The 23897-nt window shown below is 33.2% G+C and overlaps 1 protein-coding gene across 7 annotated transcripts in view; it reads left to right on the forward strand.

The window, feature by feature from the left end:
- MBD5 (methyl-CpG binding domain protein 5) overlaps window positions 1–23897 on the forward strand; it is a 130710-nt gene that overhangs the window by 55469 nt on the left and 51344 nt on the right. For 4 of the 7 annotated variants that reach the window (XM_031960044.1, XM_031960046.1, XM_031960039.1 and 1 more), the window contains exons 2-5: window positions 12454–13110; window positions 16324–16426; window positions 17347–17527; window positions 19080–21215. In XM_031960044.1, coding sequence (XP_031815904.1) covers window positions 13001–13110; window positions 16324–16426; window positions 17347–17527; window positions 19080–21215 — 2530 coding nt within the window. In that variant the 5' untranslated portion in view covers window positions 12454–13000. Of the gene's footprint in view, window positions 1–6619; window positions 6952–10804; window positions 10868–12453; window positions 13111–16323; window positions 16427–17346; window positions 17528–19079; window positions 21216–23897 lie in introns of those variants that run through there. The other 3 variants (XM_031960042.1, XM_031960040.1, XM_031960043.1) reach the window with 3 other exon arrangements.

The following is a 23897-nucleotide window of genomic DNA, read 5'->3' on the forward strand; positions in this document are numbered from 1 at the left end:
ATAGGTCATTTCTGACTAGACTCTACTTGTGTATGCAGACCTTTTTTGTCTCCCTAAGCCACTCTGGGCCAGAAAATAATTTTTTCTTGCAATCTTATCAGAATTCATATTGGTGCTTTTTCTATATTTTTCTTGCAGAGATTTGGTGGGGAATTTGATACTGCTTACTGATATTCTACCATATTAATTTCACTTCCAAAAAGGTCAATCCCTATATCTTTTTCACATGTAATGTTATCTAAATATGCCTTGTACTTTTTAAAGGCAGGTATATGATAACTTTAATTTCCTCCTCATTCAATTGAGCCCAGTGTTCTACTTAAAATACCTTTTTTGATCCTGATTCTGTCATCTAGTATGTTATCCAGCCAACCATTTGTCATCTGAAATTTAGTAAGTCTTCAATCACTTACATCATCATTCTCCTCAAAGTCTAACTCATCCATGGAATTTGTGGGGAACTGGCATGAGGAATACTAGCAAGAATGATGGATAGTGGGGATTTAAATGGCTTTAGTCTGTTATGATAACTTAAGGACTGTCAGAAATTGTGAAATAATGGAAAATTAGGTCTTGCACCCAACTTAGTGTAATGCAACCTCTCCTGAGAATCAATGAAAAGTTTAGGTGGCTAGACTATCCCTCCTCAAAACTTTTGTAATAATGAGCTGTACATGATCATAGAACTAATGGTATTCTTTTATACTCTGGTACCACAGGAAGCATTACAAATAAGGAAATATACATAAGTATACATTAAAACTAAAATCAGAGAGTTCTAGTGTATTCTGTCAAATATGAAGAAGGAAAAGTAAGAATATATGTGGCTGTTAAAAACCTTTATTTAATTCAAACTTATTAATGTCTGAAATGACTGAAAAAGAGAGGCACACTTGGACTGGAATTTCAGAAAGGTGTTTATAGTTTCATAGCAAGAATCCACTGTGCAGATCAACTATACATAAATTTAGAAGTTCTAAAGAACTGACATTTTCATCATCATGAACAAACAAATTCTTCACAATATCATTATCAGGTAAATCTGAAAATCTTTTGGGCCCTGAACACAAAAGTATATACATGGGCAGCTAGAAGGCACACAGAGCACCAGCCCTGAAGTCAGACAGACCTGAGTTTAAATTCAGCCTCAGACATTTAATATTTACTAACTATGTGACTGAGCAAATAACCCCATTTGCCTCACAAAATTTTTTTTTTAATTCATATAATAGTTTTTGCTATAGGAGAGAATGTGAAGCTATCCCACATAGAGGATCAAATGAGGTAATATTTGTAAAAAGTGATTAGCACCTTCTTGGCTCAAAAAGGACACTATAAATGCTTAATTTTCCCTATTAAGAAATACTTTTCCTGAAGACAAGACATCCTTATGACCATATGAGTATGTTATCCTTATTAGCCCTGTAGAACTGAAGTAAAAGAACCTTTGAAGATCTAGAATAAGGCATTAGAAGAATGCATCATATCTGACTTGATTAGACAATAGAAAGTATAAACTCCATTTTAATCAATTAAAAGAAACAAAAAAGGAATATAGAATGGAATCTGAAAAAAAATACATCTGAAATCTTAAATACTTTGTATCTCAGAACATCTAGGAAGCAAAAGTTTGAATGATAGAAAACAAAGCAGCCCTAAAGTGTGGGAGGGGGGCGGGGGGGGGAACATTCAACATCAAATTAAAAATGTATCCCCCATTTAAAAAAAAAAAAAGAGAGAGAAACCCCGAAAAAGGAAGCATATGGTTAAGTTCTAAGTCACTGATTTAGTCATGAGAAGAACATAAAAATGAAAGTCAAATCAAACACAAACCAAAAGGATGTTATGTTTTTCATTAATAAATGATAAAATAGTTGAGAGGTGAATGAAACTTTAGAAAATGGTGAAATTATGGGGCATCTAGGTGGTTCAGTAGATAGAGAAACTGACTCTGGAATCAGGAGAACCCAAGTTTAAATCCAGCCTCAGACACTTATTAACTGTGTGGTCCTGGGCAAGTCATTTAACCCCATTTGCAAGAAAGAAGGAAAGAAAGAAAGGAGTGAGATTGAATTGCAAGAAAGAAAGAAAGAAAATGGTGAGATTGGATAAGATCTATAATTATCGTCTCCAATACTTCCTAGTAACACTTGAATTGCTAGCAAAGCTTCATCTCAAATGCAGTTCTTTTATTGTTATTCTCAGAAAATTGTTTATTCCATAATGAACTCTCATTTTATAATATTTTTTAATTTAACACACATTTATTATCTTTCTCACCAAATTCTCTACCAAGAGATGAAATCTCTCTCCCTCCCCCCAAAAAAAAGCATAATTAAGCAAAGCAAATTACCATATTGGCTTTGTGTCCAAAAATATATGTACCATTCTTCATCTTGAGTCTATTCTCTTTCTGTCAGAAGGATAGTAGGCTTCATATTCATTTCTCTGGAAATGTAATCTGTCACTGCATGGATCGGTGTTTTTGATCAAACTGTCATTTGTTTTTATTTATAATTTTGTTAATATATAAATTGTTCTCTTTATTCTACTCATTTAACTCTTCATCACTTTGTTACATGTCTTCCACATTACTTTGAAACCTTCCATTTCATTATTTTTATGGTATACTACTATAGAAATGTTCTAATACATTCATATGTAATAATTTGTTCAGCTTTCTTCAATGAAGGGGCAATGCATTCCATAATTTCTAGTTTTTCCTCTCAACAAGAAGACCTACTGTAAATATTTTTGTATATATGAGTTCTTTCCTATCCTTTGATCTTTGGGGTTATAAGATTAGTACTACTTATCACTAGGTAAAAGGGTATTCATGGTTTACTGACTTTTGTGGAATTATTTCCAGTTGCTTTCCAGTATGGCTAGCACCTTTCAGCTTATTAGTGGGTCATTTTTCCCTTCCAGAAACTTTCATTTCTTCTTTTTGTCATCTTAATTCTAGGTGTTAAGATTTGCTTCAATTTTTGCTTTTCTAATCATCTGTTAGAACATTTTATATTATTGATCACTTTTTTTAAAAACTGCATAGATCCAAGATTGATTTTCCTCTTTTCAGTTCAAAATTCCCTCCTTCCACATCCTCTTCCACCCATTGAAAAGATGAGAAATATGATACCCATTTCACATAAGGAAGTCAAGCGAAACGTTTCCACATTAGACTTTTTCCCTCATCCCCCACCCACAAAAAAGCAAGAAAAATAAAAGAAATAATAATATGGTTCAATCTGTATTCTGATACCATCAATCCGTTCTCTTTGTAGAAGTAGATAACATTTTATATCATGAGTCCTTTGAAACTTTGGTGGATCATTCTATTAATAAATATCAAAAATCTTTCAGTTAATTATAATATTGCTGTTACTGTGTTTTCCTGGTTCTACTCATCAGTTGTATCAGTTCATATAAGTCTTCTCAGGTTTTTTGAAACTATCCCCTGCATCATTTCTTACAGTACATCTAAATATCATACCCTGTTCAGCCATGCCCTAATTTCTCTTCTCAACTTCTCTTTTTTTCTTCTCATTTTCTACCTCTTAACCATCCCAAAAAGAGCACTATAAAAATTTTTTGTACATGTAGGCCCTTTTTCTTTGAAGATCTATATTCTTTTACAGTTTATCTATTAGGAAACATGTTTTGTTCCTATGAATTTAGACCAGTTCTTTATGTATTTTGAAACTGAGCCATGCAAGATAATTGTATGAATATTTATGAATATATTGGATTTAACATATATTTCTACTGTGTTTAACATATGTTGGACTACTTGCCATCTAAGGGAGGGGGAGGGGCAAGGGGGGAATTGGAACACAAGGTTTTTGCAAGGCTTAATGTTAAATAATTGTCCACACATGTTTTGAAAAATAAAAAGCTTTAATAAAAGGGAGAAAAAAAAAGAAACTGAACCATAATCAGAGAGACATGATGCAAAGATTCTCCCCCCAAGTTACCTGTTTTTCTTGTTTTTTAAAATTTACTTCTTTACTTCACTTCTTAATTTTTGCAATCTACTTTCTTACCTCATCATTCAGATTATTCTCCCTATGGTTTTTATGTATGTCATGGACTTTTATCAATCCTTATCCTTCTTGGCCTCTCTGCAATCTTTGGCACTGTAGATCAGAATCTCTTTCTTAATTTGTTTTTTCTTTCTTGTACCACCTTCATCAGCCCACTCCCACTATTCCTTTGGGGAAAAAAGCTAAAAAGGAGAAAAATCTTTTGGAACAAATATTTAATGTCCAGCAAAACAAACTTGTTTTATATTTGGCTGTTACCAAACATAACTCATTCTGCATACTTAGATGCTTCTCTGTCAAGAATTCTTCATCATCGTATCCCAGGAATCATGGCTGATCGTTACACTTTCATAGTTCTTAAGTCTTTCAAAATTATACAGCTTGTACTAGGAGCAGGATCCCATCCCTACTTGAATCAGGAGTTTCTTCTTCCCCCAGCACAGTGTTACCACGCCGTGCTTCATCTCCATACCAGTTGCCTTGCCTCTTTTCCAGTCTTGCCATGCCTTACAAATCTCTAACTTTCTACTTCTATCCTCCTACTTGAGCCCAGGGAGGATTCTGTTCCAAGACCACCCTAATGTTTGATGACAACTCAATACCTCAAATTTCAGGAGTGTGAGAAGGCCCAGCACTCACTACTAGGTCACCCTCTAACTTGCTTCATACCAATATCCACTGCCTAGTCTTCAACATCAATTTTCTGAGATTCTTGCCTCATATTTTGTTTAATTTAAAAAAGAGGTCATTTATGGAGATTTCCCTTTTTCCTCATCATTCCATACCACTCAGATGTTTTCCCTTGCTATCTTCTTCAACAGTCTCATATGAAAAGCTAGCCTGCATTCTTGCTAAGGAAAACCCCTCTTTATATACAAGGGATGCCAGTTCATCTCATCATTATCCACAGACTGCTCCCTCTATAATCCTCATGCTGTCATTAAACTTCCATCTCTTCCCTCCTACTGACTCTTTCTACAGCCTTAAAAAGAAGGCTGTCCTAACTTCAGAAAATCCTTGATTCATCTATACTTATTAACTATCATCCTATATTCCTCCTTCCTTTGTCTAAACTTCTTGAAGTCACCTGCAATAGTGCCTCAACTTCCTTTTCTCTCACTTTCTAAATTTTTACAATCTGACTTTTAACTTCATAATTCAAGTGAAATGACTCTTTCTAGAATTACTAATGCTCTTTTACACATCATAGCTAATGCTCTGTAGCCTTTAACACTGTTGACCCCCCCTCTTCTCTTTTATATCCTCTTCTCTCTAGATTTTGACTCTGCTTTCTCCTTATTCTACTTATACCTTCCTGGCCACTCCCTCAGTCTCCTTTGCTAGATTTTAATCTAAGCCATATTTATAGTATCCCTCAGGGCATTGTCCTGCATCCTCTTCTCTTTTCCAACTGTCCTAATTTGCTTGTTCTCATCCCTCTCCATGGATTCTGTTACCATCTCAGAACCAGTTCTAACTTCTCTCCTAATTCCCACATCTCCAGCTGGCTCTTAGACATCTTAAACTCAATATGTCTAATAAAGCAAACTGATTATCTTCCCCCCAGAACTTTCCCTTCTTCCCAGCCCAGGATACCACTATTTTCTCAATCACTCATGACTTAGGTTACATCTTCATTTCCACATCTTCTTTCTCCTTATAAGCTGTAAAGTCCCATCCATCCTTTTCAACATGTACCCCACTCCTCTCTTGAACATCGAGGCTATTATACTTTCTGATTGTCTTCTCTGTCTTAAATTTCTGACCACCCCACTCTATCCTCTCCTTGTGTAACCATATCATTCCCCAATCATCTTAATGGTGCTTTTTGGATATAACTTTTTAAAAATATCTTCCTATCACTACTTTGAAAAATTAGTTTGTTTTTAGGTTTTTCAAAAATTCAGCAAAGGTCAGTGTAAAAATGAGCTTTGCTTTTATATTACTTAAGTTCCAAAGATAATGTTGTTTGATTCTTTTATGATTACATTTAATTGCTCTAATTATTATCTTATTTATCTAATTAATATATCTTGAAAGCAATTTAATAAATAAAAATCTTATTATTCACCAATAAAGGTATGCAATTACCACATTTTGCTACAATGTCTACTGAATTTTTAGAAATTAGCACCATTCAGAAATCAATGCCTGGATAAAGAAAGAATCTTTCTAAGCTCCTGTTTTACATTTCCAATATCTTTCATCTGACTTGTTTTAATAATCTCTCTTCCCTTTTATTGAACTTGTAACTGACTGTCATTGATAAATAGTATGCTCTAATTTCACAGGTATATGTGAAATTTTATATTTGTATTTATTGTCAAAAGTTTGAGATAATTAGGTATTTTCATATGACAATTGTAATCAAAGTGTAGAGATTAACTTTAATTTAAAATTATTATTCTTTATGATAAAGATACAAACAAGTCCCTCAGCTATAAATATGAAAATTGAGGCAATATTGCACAATGAATAGAGCAATATTCCTGGACTTGGGAAAATCTGAGTTCAAATCTAACCTCAGATAAATTTGCTATCTATGACCCTGGGCATGTCGCTGTTGACTCAGTTTCTTCATATGTAAAATGGGTATAATAGCAGTTTATATTTTTCAAGGTTGTTTGTGATGATCATATTAGATATTTGTAAACCATTTAGTACACTGCCTGGCACATAATAGGCACTATATAAATTCTAGCTTTTACTTATTCAAGTGTTGATAATCTAGTCTGTGAATTGTATAGGCTGTTTGATTTTCATTTTCTTTATTACTTTTTTGATGACTTTATTATCTATTCATTCCTCAGCCAGAGAATGTGCAGGAAAAGTAAAAGGAGAAAAAAAACAGATGAGTCACTTCTGTCACATTTTAGTAGCTCTAAAAGGAAGCGGTTTCCTGGCAAAGGTAGTTAAAATTAATGATGAAAATGTTTCCAAGTTAACTCAAAGTTAGCTGTAATGTTTGTATCAACTTCTGTATACAATTGTAACTGTGTATATCCGTACCAAATTTACTTTTCGTAACTTTATATAAGAATAATTAGCAAATATTTTCTTAATATTTGCATGTGTACATATAAAAAGACAGTTTTTTTTAATGAACTCTTGCCCTCAGAGAGGCTTACAGTATCACTGGAGAGACAAAACAATCATAGATGATGTTTACCACTATTTTATTTATTTTATTATTTAAAAGTTGCAAATCTGATCATTATGTATTTTATCAATTTTGCCATCTTTCATCTTCTCTATCCAAAATTGGTCTCTATATTTAAAGAATTCAGATACATCTTCATTTACATTATAATTGTGTGTATTGTTTACCTGGTTTTGCTTTATTCATTCCATGTCCTTTCCCATAAGTCCATTTTTTTTTTATAAAATCATTGTTACTCATGATTTCTTAAGATGTTCTAATATTCAATTACATTTCTGCTGCAATTCGTTAAATAAATGCCCAAATGAAGAATATATTATTTACTTCCAGTTTGTTATTACTACTAGAAAAAGTACTGCTATGGGTATTTTTTATTCATGAGACCTTTTTGTCTTTGACCACTGAGGAAGTGGATTGATTGGACTAAAGGTTTTAAACAACCAAATAACTTTGTTCACAAGATTCCAAATTTTTTTCTAAAAGAATTTAGCCAGTACATACCTCCACAAACTCTACATCATTATGTCTCTATCTCATTCATTGTACCAGAGCCTCCTAAGCAGTGCTCTTCTCAGTCTTTCATAATTTTGGCCATTTTGATGCATGTGGAGCAATGTCGGGTTCATCTGAATTTGCAGTTTTCTTGTTCGATTACAATTTTCTTTTTTTCTTATTCAGAGCATTTTTACACAATCATTGATACTTTGCAGCTCAAATGCTCCATGTCAAAAACAACTCATTATCTTTGCCCCAAACCTTTTCATTTTCTTATTTCCCTCTTTTGAGAAACACCATCATGCTTTTTATTTACCCCAACTCACAGCCTCAGAATTGTCTCATCTCCCCTTTTTCCCTTGCCCTTCATATCTAATCATTTAATAAGCCTTGTCAATTTTGCTTCTACTGTTTATATCCCATCATTCATCTTTTCCTATTCCCTATTCCTCTTCTCACCCACTCTAATTCACCTCTTGCTTGGGCTATGGCAGTAGCCTCCGAATTGTTTCTCTGCTTCCAGTCTCCCTATCTCTAATATGTTCTCCACATAACTGCCACAGATAATCCTAAAGCCCAAGTCGGACCTTGTTGCTCCATTATTAAAGGAATTCAGCTGCCCTTTTCAGTTGGCCCCACCTAGGTTTCCAGACTTGTTGCATATTATTTTCCTTTCCAGCCATACTACTGTCCTTGATGATTAGGACCAATATTCCATCTCACATATTTGTTCCTTTGCATAGGCTGTGCCTCAAGTCTGGAATGAATTCTTTCCTTCTCTTTACATCATAGAATCTCTCAGTTCTTTTGACATTTAGTTCAAGAACTCTCCCCTACAGAAAGCTTGCCCTATACTTCAACTTCCTTTGTATGTACTTTCTTTTGCTTCTTATACATCATGGCTGTGTAACCCCTGAGCAAATCGTAATCTCAAGCAAGAGACTCTGCAAGTTGAAGAACAGGCACCAACCTCCATTGAAAAAGTTTACTAGACCAAAACAGAGGTCACAGGATCATTATCTAGAAGACTCTAATCTTCCACTTAAGTCTTATTAATTCCAATGTCATTGTTTTGTCCACTAGGCCATGCTGCTTCTCTCTATCTGTATTTTTTATATATTTATACAGCATCCAGTTGTCTTCATGCTTTTCCCCAAAAAGATATAAATTCTATAGAGCAGGGATTGGTTCATCTTTGTGTTTGTATCTATAGGACCTAGCTCACAGTAGATGTTTAACACATGCTTTTGAATTCTTCACTTGAAAACTCTGTATTCTTATCTGTTGAAGAGTGACTCCTCAACTGATATTTGAGTCATGTCCTATACATTTTGGATATCAAACTTATCACATATCTGCTTAATACAAAAATTTTTCCTATTAATTAACTTTTCCTTTTATTCTAGTTACATGATTTTCCATCTGTTGTGGTTTTTAAATTTTATATAATCTCTTTTAATTTTATGGTCACCACTTGTTCATTACTTCTTCCTCTAACCTTTATTATGAAAAGTACCTCCTTCCATTCTCCTGACTTAAGATATGATTTTTTTTTTTTTTTTTTTTTTTTGCTTTAGACAGCTTATCTATTTGGAGCTCATTGTGGTGTGTTGTGAATATTGCTACTCAAAACCTCTCTTTTTTAAAACTACTTTTTGTGGTTCCCATCAGTTTTTTTTTTTTTAATATGGAGTCTTTCCCCCAGTATTTTTGTGTTTGGGGTTTATATGAAACTAGGTTATCATATGCCTTTGTTTTAGGTCTTGCTTTTATGTAGTATGTTCCGCCAATGTGCTTATCTATTTTTAATCACTAGCAAATCGTTTTGCTGATTACTGCTGTGTAATATAGCTTGAAATTTAATGTAGTTTGAAATATGATTATGCTTGTCTATCTTCATCCCTATTTTTTCCTTTATTTTTTTTGAGATTTTATATTTTTTGTTTGTTGCTCCAGTATATTTTATGTATTCCATTTTTATTCTGAATGGAATCTCACCTTATATTGTTTGCTCCAGGGTCTGGAGTCATCCCTCTAATCACTATGCTCTGTTGGCAGGCTCTTTTGGGATAATTGATAATATTGGTTAAGAAGAAATAATATTTTCCCAATTTGTATATGAAGCCCTAGTTTATTTAGAAAATTCTATAGAATCCTTAAGAACCTGAAATGGTTTAATAAAGCAGCAGGATTCAAAATGAATCCACATAGTCAGAAGTAAACAATGTAAGGTGAGATTCCATTAAAAATAGTCTTTGTTTTATATCTTTCTACATTAATTTATAATTTCTTTGTGTTCAAGAACATGACCAATTTGTTTAAAGCTTCCATATAAATTTCTTCTTTAATATTGTCATGTTTAAATATTCTTGTCTTTCAGATCCAATTTTTCCAAACATCTGGTGAACTCTTTGGGTTTTTTTTTTTTAATTTATCTTTATTGTATTTTTGGCCTGCTCTGGAAGAGGAATATTAAAGTCTTTTAATTATTGATTTGCTTTCAGAATCCTTTTGCAGTTTAACTACCTTTCCTCTAAGAGCTTTGCCTCTGTCATTTGATTTATATATATTAAATAATGGTATTGTTTTCTTTTCTGTGGTATCTTTAAACAGAGTTCATTTTATTTTATGGATACATTTAATCCATCTTGCATTCAAGGGTATAATTTTTACATTCATAGTTTCTTCCTTTTAATTCTTTTGTTTAATTTTTCTCCACTTTTAATTAAGCATTTGATCACTGTAATTTATTTTTCTTCTGTCTATCTGGACCTAATGTTTTCCCATAAATTCTCTTTCCCTCTCTTCTTGACTTTACCTTCTTCAGTTCTCCAATTTATCCAAAATCCTTCAAATTTACTTTTGATGTCTTTCTTATCTTTCCATGTCCTTCCCGTCTCCTGTATTTTAACCCTCTTTCCCAAGCAGTACAGAATTGTCCATTCTCTACCACTCACTTTCTTAATGTAAATAGCATTCTTTTGGATACTACATTCCAAGTCATGTTAATTTACTTTATCACCTTCCTTACTTTTTTCTTTTGCCTGGCTATCCATGAATTTTGCACTTAAATGTTCTTTCTTTATTCTCTCTATATTCCTAATAGAAGGCAAGGCTTCTAGAAGACAGAAAAGCCTTGTTCATTGCTCCAGCTCACCTATCTATTAATGTAAGTTGGAAATCTCATCCCACCCCTTCCTTTTCCATTTCCCTTAAAATAATGTCTCTCTCTCTCTTTCTCTCTGCCCCCCCCACTCTCTCTCCTTCCCTATCTCTCTGTCTCTCTCTGTGTCTGTCTGTTTCTTTCTCTCAGTCTCTCTGTCTGTCTGTCTGTCTCTGTCTCTGTCTCTCTCTCTAGACAGGTCTAGAGACTAAAAAATAATACATCCTTTTCCTCTCTCAAAGCCAGGTTAAGAGAGGATGTGGCTTTGTTCTCCCCACTCCATATCTCCCATACCTTCAAGTAATGAGAATTCAATTCTTACCTTCTCCTCATTAGACATTTGGAATTTTCTCCTTTTATTCCATCACTCACTGGCCTTTAGCTAATGTGAGAGTTTAAAAACAAATAAAAGCAAATAGACATATCTTGCCATAAAAACATGAGATTTTTGTTTTACTTGTTTAGTATTTGATGGTTAACAGCCTTTTTTATAACTCCTTTTTAAAATGTTTTCATGTAAATTGCCAAGCTCTCTATTCTTTGACAACTCAAATGTCTACTTTTTTCTAAACATTTTATTGACAATTAGGCTCACCTTTTTTATTATATGTTATTTTGAAGATCAAACTGACCTCCTTAAAATTTTTTTATTTCAAATTACACTTCTTTAATTTTCATAAATGAAAAGTAGCCCTGAATTGATTTTTGTTGGTAATGGAAACTTTTTCTCTTAGTTTCCTAAGGTTTTTGTTCTTTATCCTTCAAAATCTATAATTTAACCTTTGTGTTTCTTGAACTTAAAGTAGGTATTTCTATTGAAAACCTGTGAATTTGATCTGTACTTTGCCCTCTGTATGTAAGGCAATTTTCATTCCTTATTTCCTTACATATGATATACAGTTCAAATTATTTCTCTTCCAACCAATCTATCTTGCTCTATTTCCCACTAAAAGTAATCTCTCTTAACTCCGGTTTTCATATGCTTTGCCTGTATCTTTCCTTTCCTATTATCACATTCTGCTTTTTTGTCACACTTTTGTACATAAGCTAAATCTCTCTCATCTAAGTTCTTTAAAGGGCAAAAACTGTCATTTTTCATCTTCATATTCCCATTAACTATCAACATCTTACTCACTGCAAATATTTGATAAACATTTCTTATATTAAATTTAACTACAATATTCTGTCAATTATTATCATCATTATTTTTTTTTTCCATGTTGTGAGTGTAGTGAGAGTAATTAGGTGAGTTCTCCAGGAGATGAATCTTGGACTTGATCTTAACTGAAATGCTAGTCTCATACTGGTGAAAAATAAGGAAGAGATCACATTCCATAAATGTAACTATATGGACAGAGACATGGATGTAGAAATTAAACTGTTATGTGAAAAGGGAAGCCTTTATATAAGTTTAACTGGAGTGAATGGATGAAGTTGGGAAATAAGAAGAGATAAAGCGGAATTAGATATTCTTTTCTAATGTAGAAAGAAGTATGCTAAAAAATAAGTGTTCATTTAACAATTCTATTTTAGAATTCACACAGTTATTCCTTACCAAAAAAATAGAGTTTTCATACTTATATATGTTTCAGGTTGCTTTATTGGCGTTGTGAAGACATGAAAGAATCAGAAGAAAGAATCTACAACACTTTGAATATAGAACAGAAGATAAAGTTGAAAGAATGTGGCATATAAAGTGGGGTAATAGTAGGAAATATTAACTAATTGAAATTTGTCAAAATAAGACTCTTTTTCAACAAATACAGAATTTATTAGGCTTCAAGTTTTTGAGACATGCTGTTGAATTAGAAAACTTACTTCCCTCCAACCCCTTTGAGGAAATATGATTTTTCCTAATTTGGAAGCACTCATTTTTACACATGTAGTCTGTCCTTAGAAATATATACATGGGAAGTCTAAAAGTCAGCTTTTTAATGTAGATTATAATGGGCAACTGACTTAACAATGGCAGATTTCAAGGACTTGGTTCCAAACTGAGCTAAAGTTTCCCAATGCACTTTGTACAGACTGCAAAAAACTGTACTGAATTGGCCTATTCTTGAAGGTCATGATGCCATGTAATATAAGGATATCATCTTACTGTTGATATCTCTGAGGAGTCCCAAGCAGACACAGAAAATGAATGGAGGAAAGGAGTGTGACGGAGGGGACAAGGACGGAGGCCTGCCAGTACAAGTTCCTGTGGGCTGGCAACGTCGGGTGGATCAAAATGGAGTGCTTTACATTAGGTGAGCATTGTTCTCATAACTCTTACCTCCTAATTTGAGTGAAACATAATTGCTTTTGTGCACATTTGAGCAAAATTGTCATTAACAAAATTTCTATTCTGAATAAATTATTATCCAAGCAACACATTTATGGTGTCTACTATGTACCAGGCACTATGCTAGGTGTTTACAACATATAAATAAAATTTTTCTCTGCTAAAAATATTCAAATGTTTTCATTTCATTTTATAGATCCAGAGCTAAGGGGCCTGAAAGGCCAGCAAATGAGGAAGGTGCAGCCCAGGGAGGCTAAGTACTTACCTTAGGCCATTCAAGTAATAATGACCCAAAAAGGAATTTAAACCCAAATCCCAAGACAACAGAACTTGGATTTTTTCCACTGTAATTGTGTCATTAAATATGTCATTGTAGTTTCCCTGTAGTTTTGTCATTTAAATTTCTTCAGATTATTAATTTGGGTTATTTTTGTTTTCAATATTTTTGAAAGCGTATAAACATCAATGCTAAAATATGTAGTATTTTTTATTATTCCATAATTATTTGGTGACAACATTATGATTTTGGTAATGTTTTGAGTAATTTTTCTGTTGTTATACTGAGTAATTTCATCTCTAATAGGTCATATTAGTGACTGAACCTCTTAATGATGCCCAAAATTCCCCCCAAAAAAAAATTCTTTATTGCTCTTATATAGTTTTTATCAACTCATTTGTAATAGAAAAAACATCATGTTATCATGTTTAATGTAGTACTTACATTTTATTTAAACAAGTAAAATTCAAATTACATTTCGATTTATTGTGTTAGGTGATTAAGAGGTAGAACTATGTAATAATTGCAGACTGGTAATAATTATACAGTATTTTATTAAGTAGTTTAAAAATATAAGTAAATATTTTTAGTATATCTATAAAAAGATTTTTTTTGTTATAGACCTGTGATTCATCTCCCAGTTTATAAAATCCTTTTAATGATACACAGATTAGCAACTCATCTGTAACAGAGTCTCAAAGAGTTATCTGGGGTACTAAGAGATTGAGTGATTTTGTTCATGATAATACAGTCAATCTGTCTCAGAAGCAGCCCTAGAACCCAGGTTTTGTTGATTCCATTTATCTATCTGCCTTTCATAAATAGATTTATGTAGTAGACTTAGAACTTTATTTTTGAGATACCTATGTTTTTTACTCTAAAATATGAAAATCAAGGCACCTTTGCTGATTCTCAGAGGAGAATTTCAATTTCTGTATTGGTATGTGTGGTTAAACTATCTGCCAAGATTTCAAATATGAACACATAGGTCAAATCCTGTTAAAAATAGACTTCAAGGGGTTGTCTCAATTTTATTTTCATACTTGGAGTTTTGTAATGTTACTTGTTTCTTGAGGCATATCATTAGTTGGGACTTGGAAATCTTTGTTTCATAGAAAAATTTATGTCACAGTAGGAAGTTTTGGCAAAAGAATTTGTAATTTGTATTAATTTATAGTAAAAACCTAAAGGAGAGTATATTGTTCTTCACTTAGATGGTAGCTATGTTGGGTAAGGACACAAAATATATTTTAAGTTTTTCAATTGACTATATGTAGCCACTCTGTCATCACTCAAAAATATTTGCTATGAATTTCCAGTATAACAAGATAGGAAGAACCATGGTGTTTTCAAATCAGTACTTAACTTTTTAAATATAATCAATCAACAAGCACTTATTTAGTTTGTACTGTATGCTAGATTCTAAAGATATAAATACTACATAAAAAAAAAATTGCTGTTTTACAATAAAACCTATTTAATTTTTAATAGTAGCCTTTGAAGTCTAAATTACTTTATATTTTCTCCACCTTATGTATACATATATGTGTATATGTGGGTGTGTAACTACATATGCATATATATTCATGTCAGGTTTTTAATTTGCTAAATGCTGAAAAAATAAAATGTTAACTTTTAAGAGTCCATTAGTCACCATATTTCATATTTTTGGATTAATTGATGGAAGTCAGTTTTCATGTAAATACTTTTTATAATGATTATATTGATTTGATTTTTACAGTTCTATAAACCAATCTTTTTTAAAAAATTATAATCATTACCTCTTTGTTATAGAAAATAGAGATGAGAGTGAGACTGAACAAATTTTCCTGGATGAAAAAAATTAAACGAAGGGATTTTAAAATAGCATTTGCCAATGTGGTTTTGATGTGTTTTTTTAGACAACTTTTTTTTGTCCACAGAAAATATTTAGATGCCTGATTTTATTATAATTTATAAGTTACATCTTCTGCCCTATTCAGTCCTGAGGTTGGCATTGATTCTCTACATTAAATATTCCACCTGCTTCTGATCTTACGCTGTCTGTGCTACTGGCTCTGTAACTGTGTTTACATTAATTATTACTACCTCAAGTTAATTAAAAAGCTACAACTGTAGAGAGAAAATTCCCACTGTCTAATTGAGAGGAAGTGTTTCTGAATAGTTAGAACAGAGTTCTAAAAAATAATTTAGGAGTCTTGTTTCTGAATTTGACTTTGCAGTTATTTTCTTCTTTAATCTAATCTTTAATTATAAAATATCAGTGATGCCTCTTTTGGCATGCTGCTTTTAAATTTTTATGTGAAAAGTTAATAATTTAAAGTAGATCAATCAGAATTTATCTGTTTTTACTGTGCAGTCAGTAATGATGTTGCCTTCTTTTGTTGTTCATTTGGTATGAATTGGTATGAATAATGTCTTAAGATCAGTATACAATTGCTTAATGGAATCTATATTAATCATTGCATTAGACATTTTCAATTGCTATTCCATGATAAATAAAAATCTAAGCTCTTTTAAGCCATCTGAGCTAGACACACTTGGAACATGATCAGGGCATAGTTCTTTCAGAGAAGTAAAATCAGGACTTTCAATAGACTTTGGAGGATTCAAAAAAGTCCAGTTTCATTTGGTTTACTAACTTTACTCCAGAGTTACAAGGGAGGAACTTGTAATTCCAACTTTGGCAAACTTATTTAAGAAATATCTTAGTTCAAAATAAGGAACTACAGTTTTACAGGCTATAATTTGGTGGCTACCATAATTTTGACAAAATCAAATGTTTTTCCTTAGTCAGAAAATATTATCCTTGTAAAAGAGAGTTAAGACTGGAAGTTATACTTTTTTCATATTATGTATGTAGTTGAAATTATTTCCTGATTTTTTAAAATATTTTTACAGTCCCAGTGGGTCTTTGTTATCTTGCTTGGAGCAGGTTAAAACATACCTGCTTACTGATGGAACATGCAAGTGTGGCTTGGAATGTCCTCTTATTCTTCCCAAGGTAACAATTTTACAGTAGGTCTCTCAGTATATTTTTCCTCCAGATTTTATGCTTTATTTTTTTCTCATATGGCATGTCACTTTATTTTATTCTTCTAATTATATATATTTAAAATATTTACTTAATAAAGCTTAAAGTTTTCTCATATATTTTAGAGTGCTTAAAGGGATATGGAAAATGTTTGAACTAAAGTTTATTTTTTCCATAGTTTTCTAATAAGTAATCTAATAAAAACTGAAAGATGTTAATATATATACTCTTTTAGATACTTCGATCAAAATGATTATATGTCTTGTTTATTACAGCCATCACTATTCTCAGTTTAGTTTTTATAGCACAACAAATTGTTGTACTCCTTTAACTGTTCGAGGCTACTGTGCTATTTTCAGAGATGATGGTGGCAAATCTAACAGATTTTTCTGAAATCACAGAGCAGAGCTATCTTATAGCCAGAAGGTGAAACTGTTTTTACTAATTGTGCAATGTAAAAAGAAAAAAAAGATACAGTGTTAATCGACATTGAAATTTACTATAAAAGTGCAGAGTAGCAGTTTTAGGGTGTATGTGTGTGGTTTGTTTTTTTAAGTGTATTATAATTTTTAATTGTAGTCTGTTAAGCTACTTTCGGGAACTAAAACTTGGAGGGAATCTAAAATATAGCTGTTTTGTTAGGTAGTTATCTGACACAGAAAAAGCAGCTAATTTGCCACTAAAGCTCTGAGTTCAACAATAGTATTTGTTATGGTATATGAAATAACTTTTCTGATATTTAAGAATAAAAGAAAGTTTTATTCATATTTGTAGGCTTGATTGTATCCAAACATTTTACTTCCCAAAAAGGGGTTTGGGAAGAGTGAGAGGGTGTCCACAGGGAGAAATAATGCCACATATATTCTAAACTAAGATTTTATTCTTTTAAGGTATTTAATTTTGATCCTGGAGCTGCTGTGAAACAGAGAACTGCAGAAGATGTTAAAGCAGATGAAGATGTCACAAAGCTATGCATACATAAAAGGAAAATCATTGCAGTGGCAACACTGCATAAGAGCATGGAAGCCCCTCATCCTTCCCTAGTCCTTACCAGTCCTGGAGGAGGAACAAGTATGTGATATGACTATTCATCGATGAGAATTTTTTTCTTCTTTAGAGAAAGAATCCATAAAAGTAGTTCTGCAGTTCCATTATTTGTTGTACTTCTCACACATAATAAATATTGTCTAAAAAATGTTATGTATTCACACACCCCATATTAAATAAATTATATGGGGGGGATGTCTGTGACTGTGTGTGTGTGTGTGTGTGTGTGTGTGTGTGTGTGTGAAATACAAATAGTAAATACAATCTTAAGAACCATCTATGGTAATTGATTTCCTACCTCTTAATTAGTTAACCTCTTAAGTAAACCAGGCAAAATAAAATACATTCATTAGTACTGATGTTGTAACATGATTCAGACAAAATTAAACCTACATATCAGGTACTACTATCAAAAAGTCAATTGTGGGACTATTGAAAAAGTAGGAAAGAGGCCAGCCAATATCTCATACCTACCTCCAAAGAGAAAGTCCTCAAAATGCATAGAAATGATCATCACAAGGGAACTGGGAGGCAGAGAATTAGTTAGGAGCTAAATCCTCGTTCTAAAATTATTCCAAGCCTAAATATTCCATTCTTTTTCTCTTGCCACCTCTATCCTATAAAAATCACACATCAGAGAGTCAAAGGGAAGTGCTGCTTTGATTCCATCATGTATTGAGTGTCCAGTTATCCCTTCCACATTAGGGGACTTAAGGACATAGAACTCATGTAATCTGGGGAAACCTGTGTAAAATTTCTTTGTCCCTCTCTTCACACCAGAAAAGAAGTATGAATTTTTTTCTTTTCTTTTATGGAGTGTTTACAGTACCTTATTATAAAATTTGAGTTGAACATACACAATACTACTCACATATTTTATGCATTTCTGAGTTCCTAAACTTTTTCTGTGCCATCTGCTCACCTTCATGTCTTGTCTGCTTAATCTGCAAAACTCCCCCCAAATTCCCATTTAATTTTTTATGCCATCTCATGATATATCAGAAAGACAGAGGGGAAAGTCACAATTTGGAAGAAATAACTGTACTCTGTTTAGCCCAAGAGGAAAGAAAACATACATGTCTGATTAAATAACAATTGTCCAACTTCTGGAATGAGTAGTACATACTAGAAATGCTGTTATGTTCTAAAAATTGAAAGAATGTATAGATCATTGAATAACTGAATGGTCAAAAAAGTTATTATGGAAGAGTGGTATATGACCCAGCCCTGGAAAGAAAGGAAGATTTTAGGTAAGGTGGAAGGAAAGAATTTCCAGGCAAGAGAAACCACATGAGCCAAGCTTTGGAGTCAGAAATAAAAAAAGAAGTGCTGCTAAGTGGTCAGCCAAAAGAAAAGCTGACTAAGATTGAAATGACAAATGGAATGCATGGGCCCTTTTTAAACCCAAATTTCATAAATTGCCAGACTTCATAGAAGAGAATTTCTTTTTTTCATATGTCTGTTTTCATACACTGATAGATATACAGGGTCGGGGGGTGTGTGTGTGTGTGTGTGTGTGTGTACTTCTGAAAATTAACAAAAATTTTTGCTTGTCTTTTTTTCCTTTTAACATCAGGTGCAACTCCAATAGTAACTTCACGGGCAGCAACTCCAAGATCAATGAGAACTAAATCACATGAAGGAATTACAAATTCTGTTATGCCAGAATGTAAGAATCCTTTCAAGTTAATGATTGGAACATCTAATACCATGGGAAGGCTTTATGTTCAAGAGCTGACTGGAAGCCAGCAACAAGAACTTCATTCTGCCTATCCTAGGCAGAGATTGGGCAGCAGTGAACATGGTCAGAAATCTCCATATCGTGGCAGTCATGGTGGACTTCCTAGTCCAGCTTCATCAGGATCCCAGATATATGGAGATGGCTCAATCTCTCCTAGGACTGACCCACTTGGAAGCCCTGATGTTTTCACAAGGAGTAATACTGGTTTTCATGGAGCTCCTAACTCTAGCCCTATTCACATGAATAGGACTCCTCTTTCTCCACCCTCAGTAATGCTACATGGTTCTCCTGTACAGTCATCCTGTGCAATGGCTGGAAGGACTAATATACCTCTTTCCCCAACCTTGACTACAAAAAGTCCAGTAATGAAAAAACCAATGTGTAATTTTTCAGCTAATATGGAAATACCACGAGCAATGTTCCACCACAAACCACCCCAAGGCCCACCTCCCCCTCCACCACCTTCTTGTGCTCTTCAGAAAAAGCCATTAACATCAGAAAAAGATCCACTTGGCATTCTTGACCCAATTCCTAGTAAACCGGTAAATCAGAACCCTATTCTCATTAATGCTACCAATTTCCATTCAAATGTCCACTCTCAGGTACCTGTGATGAATGTAAGCATGCCTCCTGCTGTTGTTCCTTTGCCAAGTAATCTCCCTTTGCCAACTGTTAAACCCGGTCACATGAACCATGGCAGTCATGTTCAAAGAGTTCAGCACTCAGCTTCAACCTCCCTGTCTCCTTCACCAGTGACCTCCCCCGTGCATATGATAGGAACTGGAATTGGAAGGATTGAGGCATCACCCCAAAGATCACGTTCATCTTCCACATCATCAGATCATGGGAATTTCATGATGCCCCCAGTAGGACCGCAGTCTACCTGCGGTGGCATTAAATGTCCACCACGGTCACCACGGTCAACAATAGGGTCCCCAAGACCATCAATGCCATCAAGCCCTTCCACCAAGCCTGATGGACTTCATCAGTACAAGGACATCCCCAATCCATTAATTGCTGGAATGAGTAATGTATTAAATGCTCCAAGCAATGCAGCTTTTCCTGCTGCATCTGCTGGAAGTGGACCTTTAAAGAGTCAGCCTGGTTTGCTGGGAATGCCTTTAAATCAGATTTTGAACCAGCACAATGCTGCCTCCTTTCCAGCAAGTAGTTTACTCTCAGCAGCAGCCAAAGCACAGCTAGCAAATCAAAACAAACTTGCTGGTAACAACAATAGCAGCAGTAGCAATTCTGGAGCTGTTGCCAATAGTGGCAACACTGAAGGACATAGCACTTTAAATACCATGTTCCCTCCTACTGCCAACATGCTTCTACCAACAAGTGAAGGGCAAAGTGGCCGAGCAGCACTAAGGGATAAACTGATGTCTCAGCAGAAAGAATCCATGAGGAAAAGGAAGCAGCCGACTACTACTGTGTTGAGTTTGCTTAGACAGTCTCATATGGATAGTCCTGCAGTTCCTAAACCTGGTCCTGACTTGATAAGGAAGCAAAGTCAAGGTTCATTTCCCATCAATTCCATGTCTCAGTTACTGCAATCCATGAGTTGTCAAAGCTCGCATGTGAGCAGCAATAGTTCCACTGGTTGTGGGAGCTCCAATCCTGCTTTGCCTTGCTCTGCTAACCAGCTGCATTTCACAGACACCAATATAAACTCCAGTGTTCTTCAGAATTCATTGACTCAGAACTTACCTTTAAGAGGGGAAGCCATGCACTGCCAGAATGCAAATACCAACTTCATGCATGGTAGCAGCCCAGGGCCAAATCACCATCTTGCAGGCTTAATTAATCAAATTCAGGCTAGTGGGAATTGTGGAATGCTCAGTCAGCCAGGCATGGCTTTAGGAAATTCTTTACACCCAAACCCACCTCAGTCAAGGATTTCAGCATCATCCACTTCAATGATACCAAACAGCATTGTTAGCAGCTGTAATCAAACAAGTTCTGATGCAGGTATGGTTTCATTTTAAAATGGTACACAATGGTGTACAAGAGTTTTCTACTACTTTTTGACCTATACCTAAACACTTTGTTATAAAAATGAATCTTTACCCATTTCAAAGATTTATTATTTCAAAAATTTATTATTTGTGATTTGACTTCACAGAGAGCTAAATATTTGTTTAAAAATGCTAGACAAGATACCATTTTAATAATAATAATAATAATAAAAATATTAATAGGTTTTGTAATACTCTAAAGTTTACAAAATGTTTTACATACCTTATCCCATTAGAGTTTGATGACAACTCTATATTGGTCAGAGTTTGGGTTGATTTTATTTTTTTATCTGTATTGATTTTACATAAGTTCCAAATTGTTAAAATTCAAAAGGAACAAGTAAGGCAATGCTTTCTATTACTTCATTTTATTCATCCTAACATAAAAATCTCCTTCACTAACAGAGAGATTTTTCAGATAATTGTAGTTCATCCTGAAAAATTCAGAGACGGAAAAAGCTTTATATTTCTGATGATGTTAGCCAAAAGCAGATAAATAAATAAATGAATACAAAAGATGATGAGAGACTGTAGAAATTCCTTATCTTTTTCTTATGCTAGTTTATTATCCTTTATCCTTACTTTTCTCAGAAAACTTGAAGAGCATATTGGCTACTTATGTTATTTTAAAATGAAAAAACTTCATGGTTTCTATTACAATGAAAAAGAAATAATGGGAAGGACTTAATTTTTTTTAAAGTAGATATGCTTAGTAGAACAAAAATAAATAGCAGTAATGAACCAAGATTTTGTTTTTGCAGTACAATCTTAAAAAGTAATGATGTAAATGATCACTGTTAACTATTTAAATTAAAGATAAAGTCAACCCAAGAAATTAATGAATTCATGCAAACTTCTTAAAGCCTTAAAAATGTTGTAAAGAAACAAAATTAACAACAAGGATATTCAAGATTTATAGTAGGCAGGATATCTAAGATATGCTTGTGTATATATACATATATATATTTACAAACACACACACACATACACACAAACATATTCACCCAGAATCTTTTTATGCTTTTTATTTTATAGTATAATCACTGAATCATCTATAAGAAAATTTGCCATTTCACTGTTATTTTCTCTTAGTATTTTTATTTCTCAGGTTTTATATTTAATTGATATTTTATTGAACTGATTTTCCTCATTGCAAAAACAAAACAATGGTTTTAGATAAATAACTGTATATGGAAATCAATGATGCTATTACTATTTTGAAAAATATGTATGTGTGTATTTATATTTAAATTTCACCATTTTGGAAAAAGTGTCATCAGTTACTTATATTTGTTGTTACTGTTGAAATTAGTTGTTTTTCCCCTGGTATTGCAAGATATGCCACCTTCCATTGCACTCAACTGTACAGTTTGTTGTACAGATTTTTCAAGAAGATCTGTTCAATAGCTTCTTGTGTTTAGCTCAAATAGAATACAAGATTCAGGAAATATCTAAACATATAATAATCAGTTTTATATTCTTGGTGTCTAGTAGCACATGAAATTTAGTCTTTGATGAGTTACAGTATGAAAACCCATAAAGGGGATCTTTCTAAGGCTCATATCCTTTTGCAGATAACTCTGCAATAAAGCTACACAAGTGAAAAATTAGCCCTATACATGTAATATAGGCTGCAGTTACATAAAGTCACTGACTCCAATTAAAACTATACAGATAAACTAAACATACATTTCATTATTTATATCTGCATTAGTTAGTTCTTTGGGAGCACTAATTTTTTTCACTTTATCATTTTACCTTCTTTGTTTTTGTGTACTTTTGTTAATTCTTCACTATTTTGGTTTCTTTAATATATAAAACAATTTTTACATGTAGTTTTTTGTTGCATCTATCTCCCTTTTTTGTTTCTTATTTGAACTTTTTCTGAAAAATATCTGACATAAGTGGTGATTCACACAAGGTGTCAAACCACACGTTAAAAGTCAATGAATAAAAGAAATTTATTAGTTCAGGAATAAGCAATAAACACAAAAATAAAAATTACATTAATAAATCAAAGCAAAAGCAAATGAGCAGAAAGCATTTTTTTATTATATTGTTAATAGATTTTAAAAATAAACCTACTAAACTCACATTAATTATTTGTGGACCTAAAGTAGATACTATTATGAAAGTAAATATATTTAATTACTAACAGTTTTTTTAAACAAGACATATTTGGTAAAGATTTCATATGTCATGATCTTTTCATTTACAGTAAAGCTCATTGTGCCTGCTTAAAATGTATCGTTATACATAATTAGCTTAAGCACACATATAAATATGTGCTAGGCTGAATTCTAAAAACACCAAAAGAGTTAGTATTACAGTTCATAGGATCGAGATTTACATCTAGAAGGAGCTTTAGTGGCTAGCTGGTCCAACTCCTCATTTTATAGATGGGGAAACTTGAGAACTAGAGAATTGAATTGGCTTGGCCAAGGTCTTGCAGATAGGCACAATTGGGATTTGAAGTCAGGGCCTCCCACTCCAAATCCAGCACCAGACTGACTAAATAAAATCATTTAGAAGCATTTGTTAAGCAATTAATAAATACAAAGAAAAATTAAACTCACCCTACCTTCAACGAGTTTGTGTTCTGATGGAGGAAGTTGCATCTCGGCATGTGCAAAAT

This window comes from Sarcophilus harrisii, chromosome 3 (assembly GCF_902635505.1).
Source record: "Sarcophilus harrisii chromosome 3, mSarHar1.11, whole genome shotgun sequence".
NCBI classification, from domain to species: domain Eukaryota; kingdom Metazoa; phylum Chordata; class Mammalia; order Dasyuromorphia; family Dasyuridae; genus Sarcophilus; species Sarcophilus harrisii.